Below are 24,685 nucleotides of genomic sequence, written 5' to 3'. Positions count from 1 at the left end.
TGGGAAAAAGAATGGAAAGAGTCCAGAGACGGCGGGCACCTTCGTAAGATCGACAAGTCATTACCAGCTAAATACACGAGACGGCTCTACGAATCTCTACCAAGATATCGAGCATATCTACTGACGCAACTACGGACGGGACACTGCTGGTTATCAACATATGTGAAGGCTTTTGGGTTCCGCGACGACGATCTATGTGTCTGCGGTGAACGGGAAAGCGTAACACATGTTCTGCTGGACTGCCCTGCGCTCAGAGAATTACGCCGAGAGCTCCGGGAGAAGGTCGGCGACGCGTTTAACAGCACCTCAACGCTAGTAGGAGGATCTAGAGAAGGAAGAAGAGGTGAACCTGATAATGCCCCACGGGCCAAGACAGTAGATGCTGTCTTGGACTTCACGGAGACGTCCCAACGATTTCGAAGCCGCGTGCCATGAAGGCAAGATAGCAATAATGGCGAATAGGCCACGACAGGCCCCGGCGAGGCTCCAAGTTCGTCTAAGAAGTGGTACAGTCTCGTGGAAGACAGCATGTATTTAAGCTATAGTGCTAGGATGCATATCGCCCAAAGCGAGGGGTCAGCGTCAACGAATCCATCCATCCATCCATCCACATATAAACTATGGACCACTCTGCAGATGTGTATTTAACATACCTTCTGCCTGCCCCTCGTTTAATCAATCAAGCATATTTCTTAAGATTGCGGTAGTCCTTATTCGTCACTATGTTTACTAGTTCGTAGGCTTTTTGCTGGCTCTGACAGAAGATAACTCGACGACTCACTAGATTCCGCGTCATCTTGCCACAAAATCTCCAGTTTCCGTACCAGCGCTTTCCGTTGCACACTGGCCTTGACTGGCATCTCTATATACGAGAGCGCTCGAAAAAAGCCAACGTCCTCTACGACTAACACAACGGTCCCAAATCGGAGCAAGTTTTCCAGGCGCCCATATGGTCCGAGCACAGTGACCGGGATCCGATTGCCGCGCGGGGAAGCGAGATTTCTATCGTAAAGCTTTCGAATAATACCTGAGCGGGAACGAGCCACCATCCGTGCGATCTTATGCTCGCCATCCTTTTTGCATACTGCCACATAGAAGAGAGGAAGTTGCAGACCGGCGCGAATGCCAACACGTGGCATCCAGAGCTGCACACATTGACCGGGCCGCACAGTCCAAGAGGGAGGTAGACCGATCTCAAGCCAAAGAAGACCATTAGATGCGTTCATAAACACTTCTTGTCTATCTTGTCGCTATGGCTTTTTGAGACCACATGGTAGCTATAAACACGGCAAGACTTATCACAGCCCAGAGGCAGAGAGCACCTAATAAGACCCAACGATATAGACACTGTTGTTCCAGGAGATGATATCCAAGGGCGGATATAGCCACTACCGCAAGCAAATAATGGCATTTCAAAGCGAACTGCACATGTCGTGTTCGTATTGCCACGCACGTGACCGGAACAATCAGAATGAGAGAGCACCCTGCCTAGTGGGAGTCAGAGTGATCCAAGGTCCAAAATTGTCTTCTGGCTCAGTCGCAAAGTATACTTACTACAACAGGGAAAAGATACCGCGGAGTTGTGAGGATCGAAGTTTTGGTTGTGGACATGCTAGTAATGCCGTATAGAAGGGAATGAAACACGCAAATACGTCCCATCCATCGATGAAACCATCCGAGCGACTGGCAGTCGATACGTAAGAGATCAGCTGGAAACCCAAAGTTCGGACCGGTGCACAGAGGGGCGATGCTGATGACGGCCAAAGACCCAGCTCTTTTTTGGACGACCATCAAGGACGTGGCTCTAAGTCGCAAGGCTAAAATGTTTGCTGCGAGCAAAGTTGCCAGTACTAAAGCCTGCCAACATGTTGAGATGTCGAGCCACCCGAAAGAATTCGGTAGGTGGACAAAGAGAATTCGTCGCCAAATCCCCGGCAGCCTTGAGCTCCATGAATGCCAGGACAACAGATATCTTCTTTTGCAAGTCCAGAACCATATATGCACTGCAGATGAATAGATAAGCCAGGATGCAAGAAGAATCGCAGCGCAAGTACCGTAAACGTCGGGAACCGATAAATTCGAAAACCAGTGGAGGAGTTTCGACATTGGCTTGTACATTCTCCGTAGCCTATGCTGGCTACGGGAATAGTGAGAGAGCTAGAATGCTTATATAGAGAGGCCACTCCTTCACTTGGCCTTCCTTTCCCGAGGGGCAAAATGATATACTCTCTACTGTAACAGTCTGAAGGAACGCCACTAATTTTCTACTGCCTCAGAACCCAGACAATCGGTACAAGTAATTACGCCCTCCGCGACGGGGCCGCCTCCTCGTTGCGATTAGCGCATAACGTCCCCGTTTAAGCGTCGGAGACTGGATGACCAAACAGGCTCTGGAAGGTACGCATCTAAACATAGCGGTCTCTCGGCTTCTGTTCGGCCGGTTATCTGATGCCGGATGCATTGGTCTTTCTGTTCAGACGTGTACAGTACATCCCCTGGGTCCCGGTCCACTACTCAAGGCCTAGGAAGCTGCCAGGAAGATGTGATACTGCATTTTCGTCATCAGAGTAGGTTGTTCGCATCGTTGTCATTACTAGCCGTGTATTTCTATCTGCAACTATTGGTCACCTCATCTACCTGTCGAATCCAACACGTAGAAGCATTAATAAGCATTATACTGCCGATTATGCGTTATCAAGTTCCATCGTCTGCTTGAGAATATATGAGAGATGTATTGGCGTTGAAAATAATCAGTCATTAGCAGGTCCTCAATGAGTCGGGCTCTCCGGTGTCTTCAGAGTCCAGAAGCATCTTCGGGATTCCCAGGAGCTCTTCGTACCTATATCTCTATGAGTTTCTTATACGTGATTCTTTCCAAGTATAAGATTTAGATTCTGCTTTTCTAGCCTCCGTTTTGATCTGTCTTAAAACATATTCATCATGAAGAGCCTCCCTGTGCTACTCTCGACCTTGGCAACAGTCTCGCTGCTCCTACATTGCACTCGAATTCCTTTCCTTTGTGTAATATTTCAGAATCATGCGTCCCACCAGTGGCTTGACCGTGGGTTGTTTGTGGCAATATTGATTTTGTGGGCTGTTTTGGCGGCATCAAGCTGGTGCGCAGCGAACGAGACTATCATGGGAGTCCTCGCCGGATTGGTCAGTGTATTCTTATCGTTACAGGCAGTTCGTGAGCCCCCGTGTAGATTCTTATGAATCTCGTGCTTAATGTGATCTGCAGTATCTTCGAATCAGCATTCACTTGCAGCCTCCATCAACTATTTCTCGCTGTCTGAGAGTCTGCTGTCCACTTTTTGCTGCCTCCTCGAGCCTGATTAAATTGACAGCTATCATAGTCGGAAGCTTCGTCTTTTTCCCCCTGTGGTCGATCGTACCCTTCGTTGTGTTCATAGACTTCCTGAACATAGCTTCTTTTCATTGGTGGCTAGTTGGACGCATCGGATATCAACTTCCAGCTCGGCCACAAGTACTGTCCGTCACATATTACTACACTGGGCTGACATGTGTCCTATTGGTCGTCGCACTCGTCGGTGTTATTCGTGGGCACTGGCTACTGTCACTGGAGGTACTGTAACTCTGGCTCTCCGTGAACATTCCGAGTTCGTATTTGCTGACCAGACAAGCTTCAACTTTTTATGATCTCTCTTGGAAAGGTATTGCATGCTTTATCCTAGGAAGCCCATTATCAGAGTCGTGAATTATTCCAAGAGTGGATTGGATTTCCGGAACGAGCGTACACCAGGAGTTACTGTTCTGGTAATGACGACTTCAGCTAAAATGGAACTCGAAATTCCTCAACTGCGGCCAGTCCACCGCTTCTTGATGAACTAGCCCCCTGTTGCATTCACAAATTCAAGATTGATCAATGATTCTCCTGTGTTTCTCGCGGATTTCCTGCCAACACCCCTGTAGAACAAGTATTCCAATCTTTAAGCACCCCAAGCAGACCTTGCCGAACACGCCCATCCCTTCACGGTATTCTGCACTCTCATTACAATGGCCCTTCTGCCTGATGACGTTTCTGATTCAAGCTCATCCCCTTCGGCGGATATGAATGTGATATCTCAGGCATCTCACGTCCATATTACTGATTTATCCTATCTTGCCGATTCTGACAGCGCGTCAGATGACATTCCTTCGGAAACAACAGACGACCGTGTGTTTATTGTTTCTGACACAGAACGATTGTCCTATTTTTCCAGTACCTCATCAGAAGCATCTATCACCGAAATTTGTCCATCCTGCTCCGTTCGCAGCAATGTCGCTGATGCGGTACGTTTACGGTCAATATCCATGTTACGGCTACAAGACTAACACCCTCAAGCCATGCGATACAATTAAGCTGCCTGTCAGCACTATCACTAGGAGGATCGTCGTCGAGCATGGGCATGAAATTGAACAGCATCTGGTTTTATGGGCATCGTGGAAGTGATCAGGCCTGCTAAGAAGAGTGTGTCTAGCGAGGCGAATCGTGACGCTAGGAAACAGTATGTGGGTAGAGTGTTTAGTTTCGAGCGAACTGGTTAGCGGAGACCGAGGGGTATGATCGCAGGCACCTCAGATCCAGCACTTCTCGCTTCTCTCTTCTCTCCAGTTTCAATATTCGTTGCGGAATGTACTCTTTTCTCAAAGAATAGGCTCTTGTCACATAAATGTTCATCAGCAACCCTTGTACCATACTGTATCGTGCCATGATTATTTTTCAGGCTATGACTCCACTGGTCAAACAATGTCATGTTTTTGGTTGCTAGTAATTCTTCACTGCATCACAATTTAAGAAGGCAACATGGTTTGATTTTGGAAGGAAACTACTGGAGACACCGAAACGGAAAATATAAAACCATCGTTGGGGTCCCTCATATACCCAAGGATGAGAGCGAAAGTATTCTATCCGCCTCCAGGTCTAAATCTTGTCATCTTAAAACATTCTTCAGCTGTCAAGACTCGTTGAAAGCAAATCTTGAACTTGAAAAATCGAGAGCAGAGTAGAGAATTCCAAGGTATAGAAAATTATGAGCTTAGTTTAAATTCACAGCGTGCTTTATTGGATGGTTGAAATGTTGACAGGTAAATCTTGGTCCTTCCATAAGGAAAGGAGTCGCTTGAGCAAGAATTATGTACGCATCACAGGATTTCAATGTTGGCTTCACCTTTAGACCAGGGGATTTGTATTTAGATTGAAGTGAACCGCGTAGCGTTATTGCGGGGCCAGTGGCGAAGTCATTCACTGACAGCACTGCTGATAAAGTGCAGCCTCGTTCAACCCCTCACCGCACTGTACTGAGATGTCTTCACCGGCCTCGTACCTGTCGCGTCGCACAACCAGGTTTCATTAAACGCGATGTCTCAACATCGATATTTCAATGGTGAGGGCTGTATATTTTGGCGATGTAGGGACTTCAACGTACTGCAGAACCGTTGAGTAGCGCCGTCTCAATTCCGCTGTAAAATTGAGGTCGAGAATGGGGAAATTGTATATTCACACCAAAACTGGAACTAATATGTTTCTAAGAGTACAGACTTATAAGTCTTACACCGGGTCACAATATTGTTTTACCACCAAAGTGATAAGCTCAGATCTCGATCACAGAGATGGAGACCCCAAAGGAAGTGCTGGCAGTCCAGGGATTCCGCGAAACTCATACAAATGCGAATGATGATCAGCCATCGGAAGCAGCGACTTCGAATATCACAACTGTAAGTTTTGGATGCCTCAAGGGAAGTTCTGCAAAAAGAGTTCTAAATTACCGCTACAGCTTGACACGCTTCAAACCCATGACCAACGCACGCTGATGACACGCCCGTTCCAATCGGTACTTAACACTCTGGACAAGCTTGAGCGTGAAGACCCGAAGCTAGCTTCCCAGGCAGCGAGGCTGGTGGGGCTGTTTCGGCGGCTGTGGGAGTCATGTGTCACTAAGCATGTCGATGCCCAGGCTCTTGAAGATACAAATCAAGCCCTGAGAGCCGACAATGTACAATTGAGGCAGGAGGAAGGTCGCTTGAAAAAGCGTGAGGAAGATCAAACCACTCGCCTCGCATCCTTCCATGAAGGCATGGAGCATGCCAGAGAACAAATGCTTGAGGCACTGAAGAACTGGAATATGTATGTGTCAGATGATGTGACATTGCCCTCGCAAGAAATGACGGCGAATGCTTGATGCACTGACAATAATCTATGTGTGCCTCTTAATGTATTGATAAACTTGTCTATGACTATCCAAACCTAAATGATTCGCGAGACGCAGCTCAGAGATTGCAAAGAGTATCAATGATGTTGTTGACATGGCAACTTGAACCTTCGTTCGTCGTATATTCACGTATATCTTTGGCGAGGCGTCGCCTCAACTGACATATATTTACACAGATTAGAGCAATATTAGGTTTAATTGGTTGATTGCTAGACCTTATTGGGATGAGGGACAGGATCTAGGAGGACAGACACCATATACCAGCTATTGAGTTATATTGAAGATCTTTCACAATCTAAGATAACCTCTGAGTAGAAGTGTGCTATTCACACTTCCCTGAGACCACGTTTCCGTATAAGGCTAGTATGCCTCAGGGAGGACGACCTACCCTCAGCGACATTGAAGACTGCTGAAACCTCAACAAAATGTTCCGCAGTCTGCGCAAAGATGCACCTACCAATATGAGATGCGAACCAAGAAGCAGTTTGGAGAAAATATTCAGGATGAGTAATGATATATTACTCTTAGTGACTGGCCATCACATTTGATATCCAGAAATAAGAAATTGATGGCCGCCAACCATGACGTAAATGGACAGGTACTGCTATCAATGGTTACTATACGGCACGTGATTTTCCGGGAAACGAGTTGTGTAAAGTCGCAGTTAGTCTTTGGTGGATGTCAACGTGAAGGCGTTTAAGAAAATTGAGAACACTTGTTAGATGACTTAAAATAATTTTTTAACATAATTATTTAAATCGTCGGGCAGCGAGTCTCATGCATTTAAGCAGACGAATCGCCGTCCCACTGGTACAGACTACGTCCTTGAAACGATCAAAACATGCCCCATATTCTGCCCAAGAATATCTCTGATGTCATGGAGTATGTACGGGGCAAAAGGTGCGCGAATCAGTGAGGCGTTGCGTCCGGCCCCATGTCGGCAGCAGCCTCAAATTTTTGACTTTTGTCGGACAGAACATGGGGCACAATACCGCAAGACCAAAAATGCACTATAGGCGGCATTCTTAGTCCATACGGTCATTTCTTGTTCTGACAACTTTTGATCTGGGGCCATGCCGTGTGTGGTCCGAACATGACGCCGCCCATTAGACCGGCCCCATGGGCCCACCAGGCTAACCAGGCTAGAGAGAATCAGCCCCAACGCTGGTCATCAGTACTCTGAACGAGCATTACCAAGTCGCAGCCCCTAGCAAGGTCTGCTAAGTTAGTATGGGCATGGGGTGACCGGATGGATGCCCCCTAAACCCGTTGTAGCGCGTGCTGGGAGTATATTCGACTACAGCTAACATCTATTCATCCTTTGAATCTAAGGGAAGAAGGAGAGGAGACAACAGATCGTTGAAGAAGCTAAGATCTAACAAGAGGGCTGGAGGATCTAATAGACAGAACCATGTGACTGGCAGCCACAAACAAACATATTCATGTCATGTTTTAAACTGTATAGAAGCTTAATAAAGTGCTTCTTCGATAAAATCCGTACGGCACACTGATTTCTCCTAAATTCTCCTGTCCATAGGAATCCTCCCTATCATGCGTCAATCTGTTGGAAGTTCCGAAATGGCCAGCAAGCCCATGGCTGAAGCATCCCGTCTCGCTCTATAGAATTTACAGTTCGTCCGCCGGCGAGAACAGATACCGACCGCTGGAAAGCCAATCGGGTCACTAGAATGATTTTCGTGATAAGAGACAGACCGACGGCCGTGGCATATTTGACATCGAAGTGCGTCAATTGGTGGTGCTCGTGGTGCCCGTGGTGCACTAATCTCATACGGCTGCGATACAGGAATTGGTGGCGGGCTCTCTTCCGTGTATGATGGTAGCTGTTCCCTCGCCACCTTGAATCTGCGTCCATCAGAAATTCCGATCAATGCTTAGGACTCAAGAAGATATATACAGTACCTGCTGTTAATCCACATAGTCATACCTTGAAACCAACGCATAACGAAGGAAATGGAGGAAGCGTGGGCAACTCAGGCAATGTGGGAAGTGGCAGTATTAGTATCTAGCCCGATCTTTGTGTGAGGACAGAATTCAGACCAGAATTGACTGCAGCAGGTGTAGATCATGCCAATATCCACACAAAACCATACTGACGATAGGAGGGAGCTCTGGCCCTTGACGCGTGGACGTCTCTTTTCTCCGGCCGAGGAGATGGAAATCGTTGAGACAACTGTACGTGACTGTTATCGATATTTGGTGGTGCTCCGATGTGAGCTCAAAAGGTGAAAACTTCACGCATATTCAGCGTAGCAAGAAGGAAGCGTTGATCTAGAGATTCTAACCGGTGGCAGTTGCGGTGAACGATCTTCCGTGCTACCGGAAAGATTAAAGAGCTTGGTTCAAGCTGGTGACTCCAACTATATTGACCAGTGTATGGTCACCAATACCGTGACAACCGAAATTCACCGTTTTTATGAGGCTTATGGTCCACTTCGTCGACCTGACAACCCACTTCAATGGCTGTGTGGGTAGCTCAGGGTCTTACCATTGCCGGGGGTTTAATTGAATGATTAACATTGACACTGCTGGAAATGAATAATGAAGCGGTAGAGATAGCTGATAGCTGTTTTGCTTTATTCTCCACCTCTGTCGTTCCCACGCCGATATGTACTCAAGAGTGCGAGCTCTTCGCTTATCAATACATAGATCACGTGCATCAAGTAATTATTTTCATTTATGTACGTCTAATCGAAAGAGACAAGTGAGTACTCATGCTCAAAGCTACATTGAAGGATTTCCCATTATGTTTTCAACAAAACGTTGCGGTTCGAGTATAGATGCAATCAAGGAAAGACCCTATATCTGTTCCACTCTTTTGGTACATCGGTTCCCGAATAGGGCGAATGATCAACTAGAAGCGATAGCTTGTATTTTTTGCAAAAGCAGCCTGACAAAGAACATCTCCAATCTGCTCGCGCGTCCGTCGCAAATTCCCGAGTAAAGATTCCCTTCGGGGAAGGAAAAACGGATACTGCGCCAGGACCTCCTCGGTGGCAGCATGCACTTTGCAAAGTCGAAACTCCAGCCACTGGAAGTCTTCTAAGAGCAGAAAAGTCGAGATATAGAGAAATAGATCGTCTGCACATGTATAAGGGCCCAATGGGTCTGGACCTGTCCAGAGCGTGTAGCGGCCGAATGCAGTACCCACATCAAAGAAACATTCCACACGAGTGGGCTTTGCATTGATTGGAACATGAAAAGCTTGCCAGTGATATGCAAGGGTGATGTCGTAACTGTCCTTGTCAGATCCAATGCACGGTGGGGGGCTGGGTATATCATCGAATTCCGTCCATAGTGACTCGAGATCGATATCGAATGACACGAACAAGAGATTCTTAGAGGCAGGGACAACCATAGCGATGAAATTTAACAGAATGCAGTCCTCAACTCAAATGAAAAGCGCCCTTTTTTGTTATGGAGAAAACTGCGGCAGCATACTCTAGCTTATAAAGTTATGAAGTATGAAATTAGCATCAGCTCCGTCGGCGGACTGTCGCCTATCTCTTGAACATAATACACGAAAAGAACTGGGCACAATTTTTAGAACGTTTTGCTTATATTCAAAGCCTATTTCCTGCTACTGTATCTTCGAAGACAATTGACTACTGTCTTTGAAAGATTCAACCCCCATTTTCTCAACACGCGCGCCGCCCCCACCGTACCGATATTGCCCCACAGGAAATTGTTCGGTCGTGTGTGGGTGATTAGGTAATCAACGGCTGATCAACGGAACACGCAGTGCCTCAAGCACCTGGACCATGGCCTCTTGCACGGAATCAAACGCCTCTTGGCGGTCCCACAAAATCAGCTCTCGGTCGGTGCAAGCCTGGAACAACCGATTATTTGCGTGTATCAGCCAAGCGTTCTCGGCTTGGAGCCGTCGCTGCTCCTCTTCCAAACGGATCTTGCGCGCCGAGTCGATCACATAAGACTCCCACAGAAGAAGGTAGAGGTCAAGGAACTCCATTGTCGAGGACGCAAAAGGGGGATTCTCATCCAAAAGTGGTTTCATTTCTTCCACAAGAGACAATTTCATGCCACGAGGTGCTGCCTATGCCCTATCAGTGTCTTGTAGAAATTTACGTCGCGAAAGGATTTTACCTTGATCCGAGTCAGAGTGCTCATCTTCTCCTTTGGTGTTTGCCGTTCATTGGCGAGTTTGGAGTCGTCTACTTCAGGGTCTTCCCGTCTTCTCTTACACGGGCGGCTCCCCAAAGCGACCTTGGCAGGGGCATCCATCGTACGGCTTTTTGCAAGCAAGCCTAGTTGAGATAGTATGAAATAGATAGGCTTTGTGATTACCCTTACGACTTTATATTCTTGACCAAAATATCCATCTAGACAATAGCCAAAAAGTCGTGACCCACCATCTGCGCAGTGGTGGGTCACTGGATTCACCGTTTATGGACGCTAATGATGTTGAAGTGGCTTTACACATACTGGGGCCAACAGAAAACTAGCGTACCAAATCCCTTTGTATGTGTGGTTAATTCAATTAGTTTGGGGATCTGTAGTGTAATACCTCGTTACTATACGAGGCCGGTTTAAATGATTTGGTGGCTTACAACGATCTACGAAAGTTGACCGCTCTGCTAAGGCAGATAAGAATATCTCCACCGCAATGGCATTTTCAAAATGTTTGATCGCGGTTCCTCAACAACTATTCCCGCCAAAGCTATAATCAAAAATCGTAAGGCGACTCCATCAAACCACCACCCGGGCATGCAGCAAGGAAACGGGCGCCGTCACCCAGGAAGCCTTCCCAGGTATCCAGATCCGCTACTTCGAACGGTACAAAATCGGGATACTCACTGGTTGCTTGAGATTCCTTCGACGGATCTCGACGCCGAATCAAGAAGCGTTGGGCTTCGTAGCGATCTTCATGGGAGAAGTCTCCGAATGCCAGCGCCTTCAAGGACGGTATTCCTTGCGGACTGAATGCCCAGGTTGCAAATGATAGGAATGCCTTTGCCTCGGCCAAGTGCGGGAGTGCGCTGCTCTGAAGGGAAGCTATGTGGGTTGAGCGAGATGGATCGTGGGTATCGAGGTTGTCGCCCTGGAAGTAACTGCCGGGCGCACAAACCCCAACGGAACTTGCCCGCTGTATTTCCAAGAGGAGTGCTCTGATTTCCTGAGCGAGGTTAAGATGCAATCTCTCAGGTCCGCTAAACCGTAGATGCAAGAGTTGAAGCTGGGAGTGTTCTCGGGCTGGCTCGAGACATGTTCGCTAACGTTGTTAATACAGCATTTCGATGACCGAACAAGGAAGACTCACGGCAGCTCTCGGACATATAGATAGTGCCAGGAAGGTAACTTGGCGCTGATCAATCGCGTGATCAAGTTCGCCGACCCAGTTCGGGCTAACATCGCGATCCTCCTCAAATAGTCCACTGTCATCTAGTGGCGCCAGTTGTCGCTCATGGTACACAAGCCATTTCAGAGTGGCTCGATGCGCACGGATTCCTTCCACGAAGTCTGAACCCAGAGGCGGGAAATTTGACATATGCAAGTAAAGATTGCGGAGCCCATTAAAGGAAAGAAGAAATTGACTAATCGCATTGGCATGTCGGTGATCGTCTTGCAAAAAATCAAAACAACTCTCCAACGAGTCGAGCTGTATTTTGTCTGGCTCCTTTGATAGCAAATGAAGTAAGCGAAGTTGGTTAGGGCAGTAGCGCAAACTCAAGGAGCGTAGCGTGTGGAATGTGAAACATTCATCAGATGGAAAATGCGACGGTAGTGTGATTTGTGATAAAGATAATTGAGTCAGGCTGGGGAACGTCATTGACGTCGGCGTGCGGCAGACTCCATCGCCCGGCCCTAGCCCGACAAGATGGTTCCAAGATAGGGAGTTGGCAAATGCAGATGGGGTAAACCCAACGGAGAGGCTTTCAAGATGCGAATGATTACATCGAAGAAACCCTCGCAGTGATTCTACCTCTTCTCGATGCTGGATACCATCCCACTTCAGATCTTTCACGGTTCGGAGCTGCGACAGCCCTCCAAGACCGTGCCGGGCGTGGAAACAGGTGCCATCCGTAAGAAGGTTCAAGTGTTCGATATGTGGCTGGTATCGAGCAAGATATCCGTCGGCCTCAAAGATACTGGTGGGAACACATGTGCCGAGTTTCCATCTGCGATTACATAGTCAGTTTCACTGTGCCGGAAAAGCCTATATAAGAACTGACTCGAAGGTACGAAGGCTATGCGGATTAAGGCATGAGAATATCCGCGAGACTTGGAGCTCCAGGTCCCTCAAGAATTGCTTGTGAGCGACTACCTCGCTCATGGCATCAGGCGAGCATCCGTCCATCCCAGTCATCCGGAAGATACTGTAGTAAGCGCACCGACTGAAACGGACCAATTGAATCGGTGCTTGGAAGCAAAGATGCCTGGTGTGTCTCAAGCAGTCCTGCGCCCTGCCATAGTCATGGTGGAGGAAAAAAGAGTCGACGTCGAGCACATTGAGCGCCCATTCGTTCGTAGCACGGAGTGTGATGGATTGGTAAACGATCGGAGTAAATATGGCATGAAGCCGGCGGGACACCCGGCCCACGGCGCATACACTGTTGGGTGGTAACTAACTCTGTGAGCCTGGAGCAGGGCAATGGAATTTTAAGGCATGGGATCACTCACAAAATCAGCGATATGATAGAGAATTTCGCTCGGCAGGGTGTCAAACATTTTGTACCGTCAAATACGTGGCTAGAGGGATGTTCAAAATTGCAGTAGTCCGTCTCTCAAGAATATTGACTCTTGCTAGCTGGGCTCTATAGACAGTAATACCAGGTGGACATCTCCTGCACTTAAGGATTGCAGCGGTCATAGTGATGGTTGAGCACGGCAGTGAAAAAAGCGGATCTATGTGTTGAAAGTGCGATTTCAACGGAAAGAACGGCGTCCACCAATGGATGAAGCCCGGTCAACGGTCAGGCCGCATATTCACGCGCGGGCAAGCTACGGAGCAAAGCTCGACTATTCAAACTGCTGACTGTTATTCAGTGAATCAACCAAACCCAGGGAATGATAGCCCAGGATGCAAATGAACCCTCACTCGACAGTGAACAGTCAAGCCTATCCTTCAATGTCGGCCACGATTCCCAGCCAATCACTAAACCCTCTTGCCCGTTTACATGATTGTTTACGCAGCCCTTGTTTACGAGTCGATGAATACACTACTATATCAAGAAACAAGAACAACCGTAGAGAACACTCTGTCCAGGCGCATGCGTGGGATTTGTTCTACAGCGAGCTGAACACCGGTACTTTGTACACAGGCAATACAATAACCACCTCGATGGTGGTGATTCTCCAGGTCTCAACCACGGCCAGCTGTAAAGAACATTCACTAGGCCTGTCAATCACCAAGATTGAGAGACCGCAGGCAAGATCGCAGACGAGCGTCAGTCGTAATTCAGAGTGAACTCTGCGGAACAGCCTGAGAGTATCCGGCAGCACTATAAGCCAAGGCGAAGTGCATCACATAGAGGCTAGGCTGCCATCCGGATACGAGACGCGTTCGCTCGAAGGGACGAAGAAGGTAAAACACGGCCCCCATTGTATTCATCACAGCCATGCGACCAAAGGCAATTGCTAGTTCGGGGGCAGTACTCGTGGTTTCCGTGAACGAGTGGATGGTCGGAACCAAGGCTAGGACCCCAAGCGAGGTACAGTAATACAGAAAACGTACACGCGTTAAAGCAAAGCTAGGGTCGTATATTAAGAGATCCACCAGGCTTCCCACGAAAACAAGACTAAACGTAGCCAGATATCCTAACTATAGGAAAGGCTGCGCGGGAAACAAAAGAACCACGATAGGCAGAGTAGTAGTCCAAATCAGAAGCAGGACACCTCCAAACTCTGACCTTTGCTAGCAAGCCGCATAATCCCTCTAGATGGCGGCAATTAGTCGATAGGATAGAGACAATAGATACTAGCTAATTACACTAATCGCGAAGAAGATCACGGAGAGCGCCTTCACGATGTCGGCAGGCGTAGAAGGGAAATAGAATATCAGATACTTGGCGGTAAAAAGAGAAAAATATGACATACCAAAAACGCCGATGAGCGTGATGACCACGCTATTACGTAGATTCTCCCTTTCTGTGTTAGACATTTTGCCGCTAGCTAGGAGCAACGGTTTCTTGAACAAAAATTGAGCGCTTGACAATCTTTTATATTGACCTAGCTAGAGGCCTCTTGGCCCTATTTAGCTTAATCGTTAAAAGCCTTCTTCTGACCGTCTGACAATTCTGGCTGATCCAGCCCTAGGGAAGGAGAAGGGTGAAGAGGAGTGTGACTTCGCAGCCTTATGAATAAACTCGTGTTGGACATCAGCCCATCAAGTGATAGTAGTATACATCGGTAAAGCTGAACTTACGTTCCACCGTAGGTGTGAATACAACTATTTAGCTTGTCTATTTGAATGAACGAGAGGCCTTATGAGTCCACTTGCGCCTTTCGTTCTCTTCGCAATAGATGAAATTGTAGAAATCGTCCGCCAGGTCGGTAGACAACAGGGCGAAAATGCTTACTACCGTTCTCGTTACGGCCTACTCAAACGGCTACAGGAGCTGATCGAGGAGGCATCGGAAGAATTGCTCCGGCACCAGCAATCACGTGCATTGGATTTGCCAAGTCAGAGCTCTGTTCATGCCTACAGAATCCTCCGGGAACTGCAGGAGTCGAAGTTTGATTTGATTGACCAGGCCTGTGATGCTCAATCATCCTGTGAGGAGTTTTGCCCGGTTGATGACCGGTTTTCTGCCTGCCATGTCGTCCCGCGCCGTGATTCTAAACCGGTTGACCATTCGCTCGTGGAACCGTTGAACTTGCACGGGGCTGAGCATCCAGAACTGCCTTTCTAGTGTTACGCTCCGCGATGCGAACGTGTCGGTCCGCCTTGTCAAGGCTGGGAGGCTCAGTATTTGCTCTGAATTTGTTGGTCATCTCGAGTGAGATAGATTTGAAGTCCTCCAACAAATCGAATGAAAACGACGTCGTTGGTCTGGTGCAGTTTTTCGGCCGGGCATCACTCGGCTGTCCCTGGCAGTAATCCCAAAGTCCAACTGAATATTACGCTGGCAGATTCACTTACTTTCAGCTAAGTGGCGATAGACTCAAGGCGGCTCTGGGCTTGGCTGGCGGCGGTCTGTATTGCAGCCGATGCCTGAGACACTCTCCGCTGCGCTGTTCACCGTCTTTGTCGCCTCACTAGCGGCTGCATCGGCAAGAGTATACACGTCCGTGCTACTGACACTGAGATGAAATCTCAAAATTCCCACATTTTGCCAAGATATCACTTGGATCTTCTGGGGTGTGTCCATCTTATTTTAATTAAAAGTGGGTAACAGGTGACTCAAATTCCCAGGCAGGATCTTTGCCAATCTCATGTATTAAGCTCGTGTCTCGTTCTCCGTTCTCTCGCCATCTATCTCTCCCTCTTTCCTTCTCCATGCTTAGTTTCTTCGTTGAATGCTATGTACTATGTTGATATTGTCTCTTCGTACCTAAGCTGTGACAGGATCTTTCAGTTCATCTTGGAATATATGCCTGAGAGTTTTCTTGTTATATTTATAAAATGTCTTAGAAGAAGACCGTTACTGGCGTCGTTTCATGGGCTAGTCAGTTGTCTATTATTTCTTCTATAAAGTTCGGGTAGAAGAATTTCTCTATAGAGGTAGGGCAAGCGCTTTCTAAAGGCTTATTATCAAATAATAGGAGTATCGGAGATTTCTTGTTTTTTCTGGGCAGTGGATGAATGCTGGAGAACGCCGTGTCCTTGGGATATAATATCTAGAGCTCACTCTTACCTCACCTTCTCCTCTACTCCCACACTGGAACAACACACTCCTCATGTCACGATTGAGACGATGAGGAATATGAGATTACGTGAAAGATCAGGTAACAATGCATGAAGGAAGAAGGAGACATCCTTAAATGCATTGTTGAGGTGTTTCCTTCTTCTCCCCCTTTTCTTCTTCAGCCTTGATACTTCGTTGAATACTGCCATGCCGATTTGAGATCTTCGCGCCTGAGTGTAACACCTCCCACGACGACTCTTCACCCACTAGACCTACATGCTTTGCGTATGTCCCCCATCTTTCGTTTGCCGACTCTCTCACTCGCTCAGACATCGCGGTCGTCAAGGTATGTATGACACAGCTTAAGGCTTAATAACAGACGCTAAAAGTTGAGCCACAGATGTCTCGGACATATACAGGAGACAACTTTATCTACATGTGGGACGATATAAACGACCCCTTACCGTGCTGGCAGTGCCTCCATGAGATTGCGCAACCGAATATGTTCCTTTACCAGGCCTCCTTTAACATCTGCGACATCGTGTCCGGCTACCCTCACCTGTGCAGCGAATGCACCCAGCATAACTTCCGCTGTCAGACTCCCGATTGCTCTTTGCCCAGAAATATGGTATTTGCTCTATGGTAACCATGACTTCTCTGATCAGCAGATCCGTGATAGGTTGTGGGAGATCCTACAACTTTATCAGGAGGGTCCTCAACAGCTTGGGGAAGATGAGGCTTAAGAACAGGGCGGTTGCTAAAGTGATCCTCTGATATTAGGGTGTTTCACTGCTTGATTTATGGCTATCTTGACCATCTATTTTTATGCATCTGCCTATCCAACAGATTCCAATACAATGTCTAGCGATTCAGGAGGCACACGTACATGCACGCTGATTAGTTCACTTCTCTCGCTACGTCGTTTCAGGGCATAAGCTAGAGCCTAGCGGTGTTTTACAGTAGGAACTCCACAGTACTATACTTGCCTTGACTGGAATTCTCGGATTCGAACCAACTCTTGCGCTTTTTCCCCGTGACGGAACGATGGTCGTGAACACGTGTGGAGACACAGGGGTTACAGGCACAGAAGACACAGCAGGCACAGCTGGCACGGCGGCGTGACCATCGGTAGATTGTGGTGGGCTGGTATTCTTCAGATGTAACACCGTCACCTGATCCTGCAATTCCCGCAGCTTGTAGGATAGATTAACAAGAACCACGTCAACAGTTTTCTCTACTACATCTACAGGTCGGTCAGCTCGGTTTATCCAGTAAAAGTCCACGGTGGAGTAAGAACAAATATTGGGACGCTAGATCTTTCCACAGTGCTAACTGAGCCATGGCGAGCCGGATGACATCGATCTCTGCGCTCACGTCGCTTGCGTATGACATTGGATCGATCATTTGGCGAGGAATCGTGCTGATCAACATGTCATGATCGAATTTTGACCGCTTTACTACCGTCTTGTCTCCTGGAATGTGAATATGATAGCTCCCATCTTCTTGAGGGACCGGGTCATATGAATGCAGACGGGCGATGTCTGCCCATTGCACAGGGCTCGTTCTGCCCGTCGAGGCTTTCAAAAGATTCGGTTGGGGTGTGCTGAAGTTATGGTGCAAATTTTCGACCTGAACATCGCTCACGAGAGGCACCTCGAAAAGGCCCACCAGCGGTGCAACAAAAGGTGCAAGGAACGAGACATACTGATGCGATTGAAGCAACTCAAGAGTGGATTGCAGTCTCTTGCGAGATGGCTCAAAGTACTCCCGGCGTATACGGTCTGTCACCGCATTCAACGCTGGTCCCGAGCCCTGCTCACTGTAATGTGCCGGCATTTTCTAATCGTGAGATATCACGGACTTCGAATGATCTTGTGGAAAGTTTCTCGTGGGTGAATAAAATCTGGTAGAACGGCTGCTGCTACTGTAGCTGCAAGTCAGGCTCAGGGGCGATGGTGGTGGCGACAGAGCGCGTTAAAAAACATGACTTTTTTTGTTGTGCGAGTAACAGGACCCTCTTTATTATTACCCAGGCTATTTAACGTCGGGAAGGAAGCGCCATCGCTAATCAACGGTCGCTCCACTTGACATAGAGGAGCAAGTCTACCGCTCATCGAACACGGACTGTCAAATGAACCGTTAGAACCATGGGCCTGCATGGGGCTCCCTGGCTACGACGGTGTGACGGCAGGAGCGGTTTTGCGTTTGTTTCATGTATTTGGCAGAATTACGGGACCAGGTGACCGCTGACTAACGAGGGCGGTAACACCGGAAGTGAGCCCCGCTTCAGTAGCCTGCCGATCTTAGTCTTTTCATCATTCTTTCCATCAATTCCATTTGTTGTTGCGTTCTTTTTGTGGAGCTGTTTCTCGTAATTCCATCCTGTAACCTCGAGGGTTTGTCCGAGGCATAGGGTTTCTTGGCGTAGAGCCGTTATTGAGGCTTCGCCTTTCAACGGGGGTTGGAAACGGAGATAAGTGATGGGCACAGGATTAACGGGGCGCACCGCGTGAACCTAATGCGTCATGTCGTCGCGGAACGATCCAGCTCCACAACTTGGCCCGAGCTTGACCCACGGCCAGGCTATTTGGTTGTGACTATTGATAAACTCCACCGTTGGTTTTCATGCGCACCGTGATACCCCTACAACGTGTAGCATACGCCACCGGAAGTTAGAAAATGAGAAAATAAAAAACATAAAGGTAAAAAAATACACAGATATTTCACAGTGAATAAAAATTGAAAATTCCCTGGTGGAAATTCCCTGGGCCAATCGAACAACTGTGGATGCTTCCTTGGCGGTGACCTTTGGTTCAACTCTTCTCCGTCACATATGGTGCTCCCTGTGTCTTTCTACCCGGTCATGGATTGCTTTCCAGAGCAAAACGGAGCGATCAGGCTGTAGGTATTGCTGGAGGGGCATGAGGCGTTCATTTAATCCTAGAGTGACATGAGTAAGTCTCCATGAGATCTCTGTGTCTGGGCTTGATCTCACCGGAAAATGGTCGCTGCTTCCTTGCAAACATAGTAATCTTGGGGTCGCCGGCTGACCGAAAATATTCCAGTAGCAGTCGTTCGTTAAATTCGGGCGTACGCTGTGCCCAAATGGGGAACGAAGGCGCCAATCCGGATATCCCAGGCTGCTCTCGATGCTGAAATTGTCGTATCGCATGCGTAGCGGGGCTTGCTCCGTATCTCACGGCACGTTGAAGCTTGCGTCGAAGGTCGTTTTGTTTTCCACGCAGAGATTCCCCTGAGCGGAGGATGCCGTGTTCTTTGAAATACGCCCGAGATCTCGCCTTCCAAGACAACATTTGATTACGAGATAACCAAGGAAGCAAGTTCTTTTCTTCGGTCCGAGACCATCTGACAGTGTTTTCTCGAGGCATGGTGATAGTATCACACGAGGGAAAAAGACCAGCACATGGAACTCGCCAAACCACCAGAGAATACTGAAAGAATCAATAGCCCCGGTGAGAAAAAAATGGAGGGCGGTATTATATAGCCTCGAAAGAGATGTCGAAGAATAGACTATGCTCTCGTACTTTCAACAGGGTCATACTGCGCCTCGGACTTTTGTACCAGTCTCTCTGAAGGTATAACTGTAGAGCATCGCTGTCGATCGACATTTGCTTCAACGACCAGGCTCGAAGCTAAGGCCACTTGATACGAAAATTTTCTCTCACACACTTTTTTTTCTTCTTTTATTTGAGGACGGCAATGCACAAATTCATGGGTATTTTGCTGCCGGGTATGGTGAGAAAGATTTTCTCGCTGTGCCGGTGATCCTGGCTTCACAAAAAGCTCTTAGCCAGTAGAAGGAGGGCTAAGCGGCGCTAAAGTAGCCTGCGAATCATGACGATCGCCGATCCTTTCTTTGACGGGGTTGGCCCCCGCCTCCACTGAGCCGGTCGATCATACTTCATTTTTCGCTAGAGTTATGATTGGCTGCGTTGAATAAATTCAACTTCATTTCATTTCCGAGGTGGGTGCCTTCGGAGTTTCCCCATGGACCCCTGTCTAGAATCGCCCGATCAAACCAGCCAGTAGTGTACACGTGGGCATTACAGCTCTTTACTCTAAAATCACCACAAACGAGGCAGAAAAGCCTCGCCGTGCGAAAAAGAATCGTCGCCCTTGGCAATATCACCGTTAATGCGGATAAGTGCATTTCGCTAGAATCGTTTGTCTTTGTCATTCGGATGCACTTTGAATATCAGGGATTGGCCCTCTTTCCAGCCGCCGTTGCTCTCTGATGCGGCTGCATTTGTGTATAAGCAGAGCGTTTTGACGGCAATGCTCCGAAATAAAATTGGCGCCCTACCTTTCGAGCCGTTCGTGTTCATGCAGCTAACCGAATTAGCTCTCGTAGACGGATGGACGGAACTACCGCGGTGCTAGCTCAAGGTTGCGGGACGTTGGAAGATCATGTGCACGGACTGGTTCTAAGTAGAGCCGGAGCCTGGGCGCTTGACGCGTTGGCGATCGGGGTACGCGCTGATCTGAATTGGCGACTGTCCATCACCACCTCCACCGGAAACTCTCATCCGTAAGCCATACCAAAATACAAACGTAGGAGAGCAAACGTATAGCGGAAGGATTCAGGGCCGTCCTGGTGGAAATGCGACATCGCTAGGACAACGGTCTCGTTGATGAGAGTCTTCGGAAATTGCCTGAAAGGCCCCACACCGTGCCATTTACTGCCAGGACAGTTCCCTTCGTTACACCGGGGTAACTCAGTGGCGAAAATACCGGTGAAATGTGAACGTGGTCGTCGGTCTGCACATCTAGATTTGGATCCTTTGCTCGAGTCTCGTCGGCCCCTGATAATGCTATGGGCTATAGTTTGAGAAGTACAAGAAGCACTGAAGCTGTAGGCTTGTAGCCATCGCGGATAAAAGATCCAGTTGCATCTCCTGTTACGTGTACCTCGAGGGGGCTTTCTCAGATCATCTTAGCTGCATAATTAGCGCCTCAGGGATTTTGGTACTTTTGACTACGCCGGCCTCTCATGCGACTGTTATAAAGATAAGAGCATTCCTTGTCTTCGTCGTTCTACATCTTTATAACTATCTCACTCGTCCATTTCCTGGACCAAACGCAGAATGATCGGTCTTAAGAAACGGGTCCGAACGGATGGAGGATACGCAGACCGTTTCAAGGAGGCTTTCCGACCGGAATCCCTGAGGACCAGCATTTGGAGCGACCAGGGATCAGATCCAGAATCCGCTGGTGAGGATGAGCCTCATCAACTGGGTTTCTCGCCAGAACCGGATGCGGGAAATAGCTCAGCTGCCGAAGAAACAGAAGATCGACAAAACTCCAGTGGACTTCCCCAAGGCGTGCTAGCCTCAGCTACGGCCGATGAACTGGCTCTGGTCGGAATGGCAGAGTATGATGTCCCTCAATTTTCCATGAATCAAACGTACATCGCAGACCGCTAAGTTATATCTATTAGTTTATTAAAGCGGCAAGAGTGCGTAATCCAATCATTGGCGACGGTATGAGAGCACTGATGAAGCGAATAGGTATTCACAAGAGTCGCTGGACAATCAAAAAGAGTGGAATAACCACTTCCAGCGACAACTCACGGAGCTGCGACAGCTGATAACAAAATCGTGCACTGATGTGGGGGACCTAAGTGCTCGGGTTTTTGCCATGGAAGAAAAGGTGTCTCGCGGATTTAAAAAGACTGGGAAATGAGAACATAACCACGGCTAATATGTAGAGTAGCCAATCTTGCGTCCGATGTATGTAAACAACTAGGGCATACGATATCGAAAATTCTAGAAGGAACTTCAATCTTTACCTTGCGTGACAGACGACAAAGTACTGCACAGACATGGGGTGCCTCAGTGCTCGGGGTTTTGCCATGGAAGCAAAGGTATCTTGCGGATTGAAGAAGACTAAGAAATGAGAACATAACCATGGCCAACAGAGTAGACAATATTTGTCAGTCCAGGGTACTACCGCAGCACGTTAGTTCTCGTTGAGTAATACGTGCCTCACCTTGCCTGCACTGCCTTAACGATCAATGAAAGGATAGCATGCGCCGAGGTGGCCAAAAAGATCTCAAAGCTACCAAAGCATGTCAGATAAGTCGGGGTGCATGACGCTTGGACGATCGCTGAACGTGTTTGCCCAAGCGCTGTTAGCATCGGAGACGGCTCAGAGATTAGAAGGATCAGTAATCAAATTCTTAAATTTAACAAACCGAAGTTTTTCCACGTAATTTTCTGTAGGCATAGAGCTCCGAATATGGCAACGCATCCAGAACGACCTAAAGCTGTCGTTCAATTTGGGAATCGCGCCGGAGCAGTAGTACTGCCTGTCAAGGAAGAGACGGACGCTCTCCAGACGATACGAAAAAATCGCTCTCTTTTGGCCTACTGCAAGAACATCATGATGGTCGGCGCATCGCCGCCCCCTGTAATAGGATTGGTGTGGTGGGTGATCCGGGCTCCATGCAAAGTTCTTAGCCAATAGGAGCCGAGTATCAGGCGGGTCCGTGGAGTGGACAGGATAGATTTCCAGGAGCTGTTTGATCGTTTCTCACTACCACTGGAATTATGATTGGCTGAGGGAAATAAATGAACAGCGTCTCATCTCCAGGGTGGCTGTCCTCGGGGTTCCCCGTGGGACAGGCAGCCATTTACGGCTTCTGTGGTTCCTAAATTCACTGTTGAACTTGAGGAGGAAGGAACATACAAGAAGCCTCACTTGTTGCGAGGAGATATCTATCCATGGATATGAAAATGCTTGAAATCAAGTTACCCGGGCTGCCTTGGATGTTTTCCAGGAGAGGTTAAGTGATATTGCAAGGTAGCTTGTTGATAATCGATCATGAGGCCATTCAAGTCTTACGATGCGAACGTCCTTAGTGGCGAGAGAAAGCGGCTTTACGGCAGACTCCTGCCAAACCAAGACTGGCGTCTATCGTTTCGAAGGGTCCGTGTTCGTGGAGCAAACATAATCAGCTCCAGTGGACCGAAATACGGCGATACTAGCTCAAGCTTGCGCGACGTAAGAGGCTCCTGTACACGCATCAGTCCCGAGCAGAGCCGATAGTTGGTGGCGTTTTAACGCCATCACCTTGTGGCTGGGTCCACTGTACCTAGCTATGCCTTTGCGATCATATGGGATGTGCGTAGATCTGAACTGATAACGGTGCATCCTCGGTCCCGCCGGGAGCTGTCATCCGTGAGCCGTACCAAGTTTAGACTTGAGACCAGCAAAAACAAAAGCGGTATACTCTACGACCTGAGGCTTAGCTCGCGTGCAGTCATTGACACGGTTGACGCTACCGAATACACCCCCTCGCGAGATACTCCTGCAGATAAGAAATTAAGCCTTAAGAGATTGTCTCGAGAGACCAACGCTGGATCATTTGCTGCTAGCAAACTGTTCCGCTAGCCATGATGGGGTAAACATGTTGGACGCAAGGTGTTTGGTGACGAGCAGCTTGAGGATTTAGTTTCTACAAACACAGAGCTCCGTATCAGAGGCGGCTAACCCCGAAATGCCCTCTTAGTCTTCCGAGTGGTTCTCACATTCCAGATCATTGAGAGTCGCATAGCGCTGGGTGCGCCACGGTACTTCCAGGATTCTGGTCCCCGCTCATCCTTACGGAGAGTCGCATTTGCCCCTTCCTTCCTCGAAACCCTTGTCTCTATGCCATGTGGGATTGGCCCGGTTTCATATCACTATCTCCACTCGAACTCTTAACCCTGTAATGACATATCAGTCTCGCGAACCGCGGTGATTGCCGGTTGGCCTTGGAAATTGCTGAACCATAAAAGAATTTGTAGTTTGGGGAGTGGGTCAAACAGCCAGGATGAGCCACGAAGGAAGCCAGGGCAAAAGCGCTGTGGGTGCCGCGCGGCAAGCTTCTGGCCCATTTCGATCGCCCCACCTGGGGGCCACCTTGGCCAGACTTCCACTCTTTTCGGACTAGTCTGGCGGGATGGCCAGCCAGAGACACTGATCAACATCAATGCCTCCAAGCCCATCTCATTAGCTGTACATTCACCCCACGTGATCAACAGCTCGCTGCAAGACATAAGGGTCGTGCATCCTGGTCAGGTACGGTCGGTAAGATTAATCGATACGAGGTCTTGAGTTACGTATGCTCTCAGTCACTGACGGTCGCTTCGCCTTCGGTTGGAACTTGAAAACACAGTGGACGCGCCCAGTTTCGGAAACTGAAAGCATAGCAAATTGCACACTCAATCCCACCCAGCGCGCGTCTCCCTCCGGCCCCTGTTCTTAACCCAGTTAACAAGAAAAACAAGAACTTTCCAACCCATCTCCACAGGTGGTTTTGGCTGATTTTAATCAACCTTCCTGTTTAACCATTAGACGTTGGCGCCAGTCATCCTTGCGAGGTTTGCCATTTAGTCTCAAAAGCTGTAGGATCGCCAAGGTTCGCACTCACATGCTCTGCCGCCGATGGCCCGCTATTGGTCTCGGCACATTCAATGATGCAAACCGACCTCGGCTACGGAGTAGACTTACGCTCTTTCCGATTACTCCGAGTATAGGCCTCTCTAATCACCACACCTGATGGCGATTGTCAATTTACCCGAATACGACAGAAGCTGAATGTTGGAATACTAGTCACGATCTCTTACCTTCGACCAGCAGGCTCGA

The 24,685-nt window shown here is 48.3% G+C and overlaps 5 protein-coding genes across 5 annotated transcripts; 2 read left to right on the top strand and 3 right to left on the bottom strand.

The window, feature by feature from the left end:
• Positions 1-5,613: 5,613 nt before the first annotated feature.
• On the top strand, positions 5,614-6,182 carry POX_f07415 (uncharacterized protein; the record flags this gene model as incomplete). The annotated part of the gene is made up of 2 exons (XM_050116218.1): positions 5,614-5,718; positions 5,778-6,182. 2 exons carry the CDS (start codon positions 5,614-5,616, stop codon positions 6,180-6,182), a joined length of 510 nt encoding a protein of 169 aa, XP_049966357.1.
• A 3,763-nt stretch (positions 6,183-9,945) lies between these two features.
• On the bottom strand, positions 9,946-10,472 carry POX_f07414 (uncharacterized protein; the record flags this gene model as incomplete). The annotated part of the gene is made up of 2 exons (XM_050116217.1): positions 9,946-10,284; positions 10,335-10,472. The coding sequence occupies 2 exons, from the start codon at positions 10,470-10,472 to the stop codon at positions 9,946-9,948; spliced, it is 477 nt and encodes a 158-aa protein (XP_049966356.1).
• Positions 10,473-10,914: 442 nt separating this feature from the next.
• On the bottom strand, positions 10,915-12,917 carry POX_f07413 (uncharacterized protein; the record flags this gene model as incomplete). Its single annotated transcript, XM_050116216.1, has 4 exons — positions 10,915-11,460; positions 11,509-12,367; positions 12,422-12,813; positions 12,870-12,917. 4 exons carry the CDS (start codon positions 12,915-12,917, stop codon positions 10,915-10,917), a joined length of 1,845 nt encoding a protein of 614 aa, XP_049966355.1.
• Positions 12,918-17,290: 4,373 nt separating this feature from the next.
• On the bottom strand, positions 17,291-17,872 carry POX_f07412 (uncharacterized protein; the record flags this gene model as incomplete). The annotated part of the gene is made up of 1 exon (XM_050116215.1): positions 17,291-17,872. One exon carries the CDS (start codon positions 17,870-17,872, stop codon positions 17,291-17,293), a length of 582 nt encoding a protein of 193 aa, XP_049966354.1.
• Positions 17,873-21,141: 3,269 nt separating this feature from the next.
• On the top strand, positions 21,142-21,480 carry POX_f07411 (uncharacterized protein; the record flags this gene model as incomplete). Its single annotated transcript, XM_050116214.1, has 1 exon — positions 21,142-21,480. The coding sequence occupies one exon, from the start codon at positions 21,142-21,144 to the stop codon at positions 21,478-21,480; it is 339 nt and encodes a 112-aa protein (XP_049966353.1).
• Between the last annotated feature and the right edge of the window lie 3,205 nt (positions 21,481-24,685).

This window comes from Penicillium oxalicum, chromosome VI, assembly GCF_001723175.1.
Source record: "Penicillium oxalicum strain HP7-1 chromosome VI, whole genome shotgun sequence".
Lineage (NCBI taxonomy): Eukaryota > Fungi > Ascomycota > Eurotiomycetes > Eurotiales > Aspergillaceae > Penicillium > Penicillium oxalicum.
This window is presented reverse-complemented; position numbering and strand designations above follow the sequence as displayed.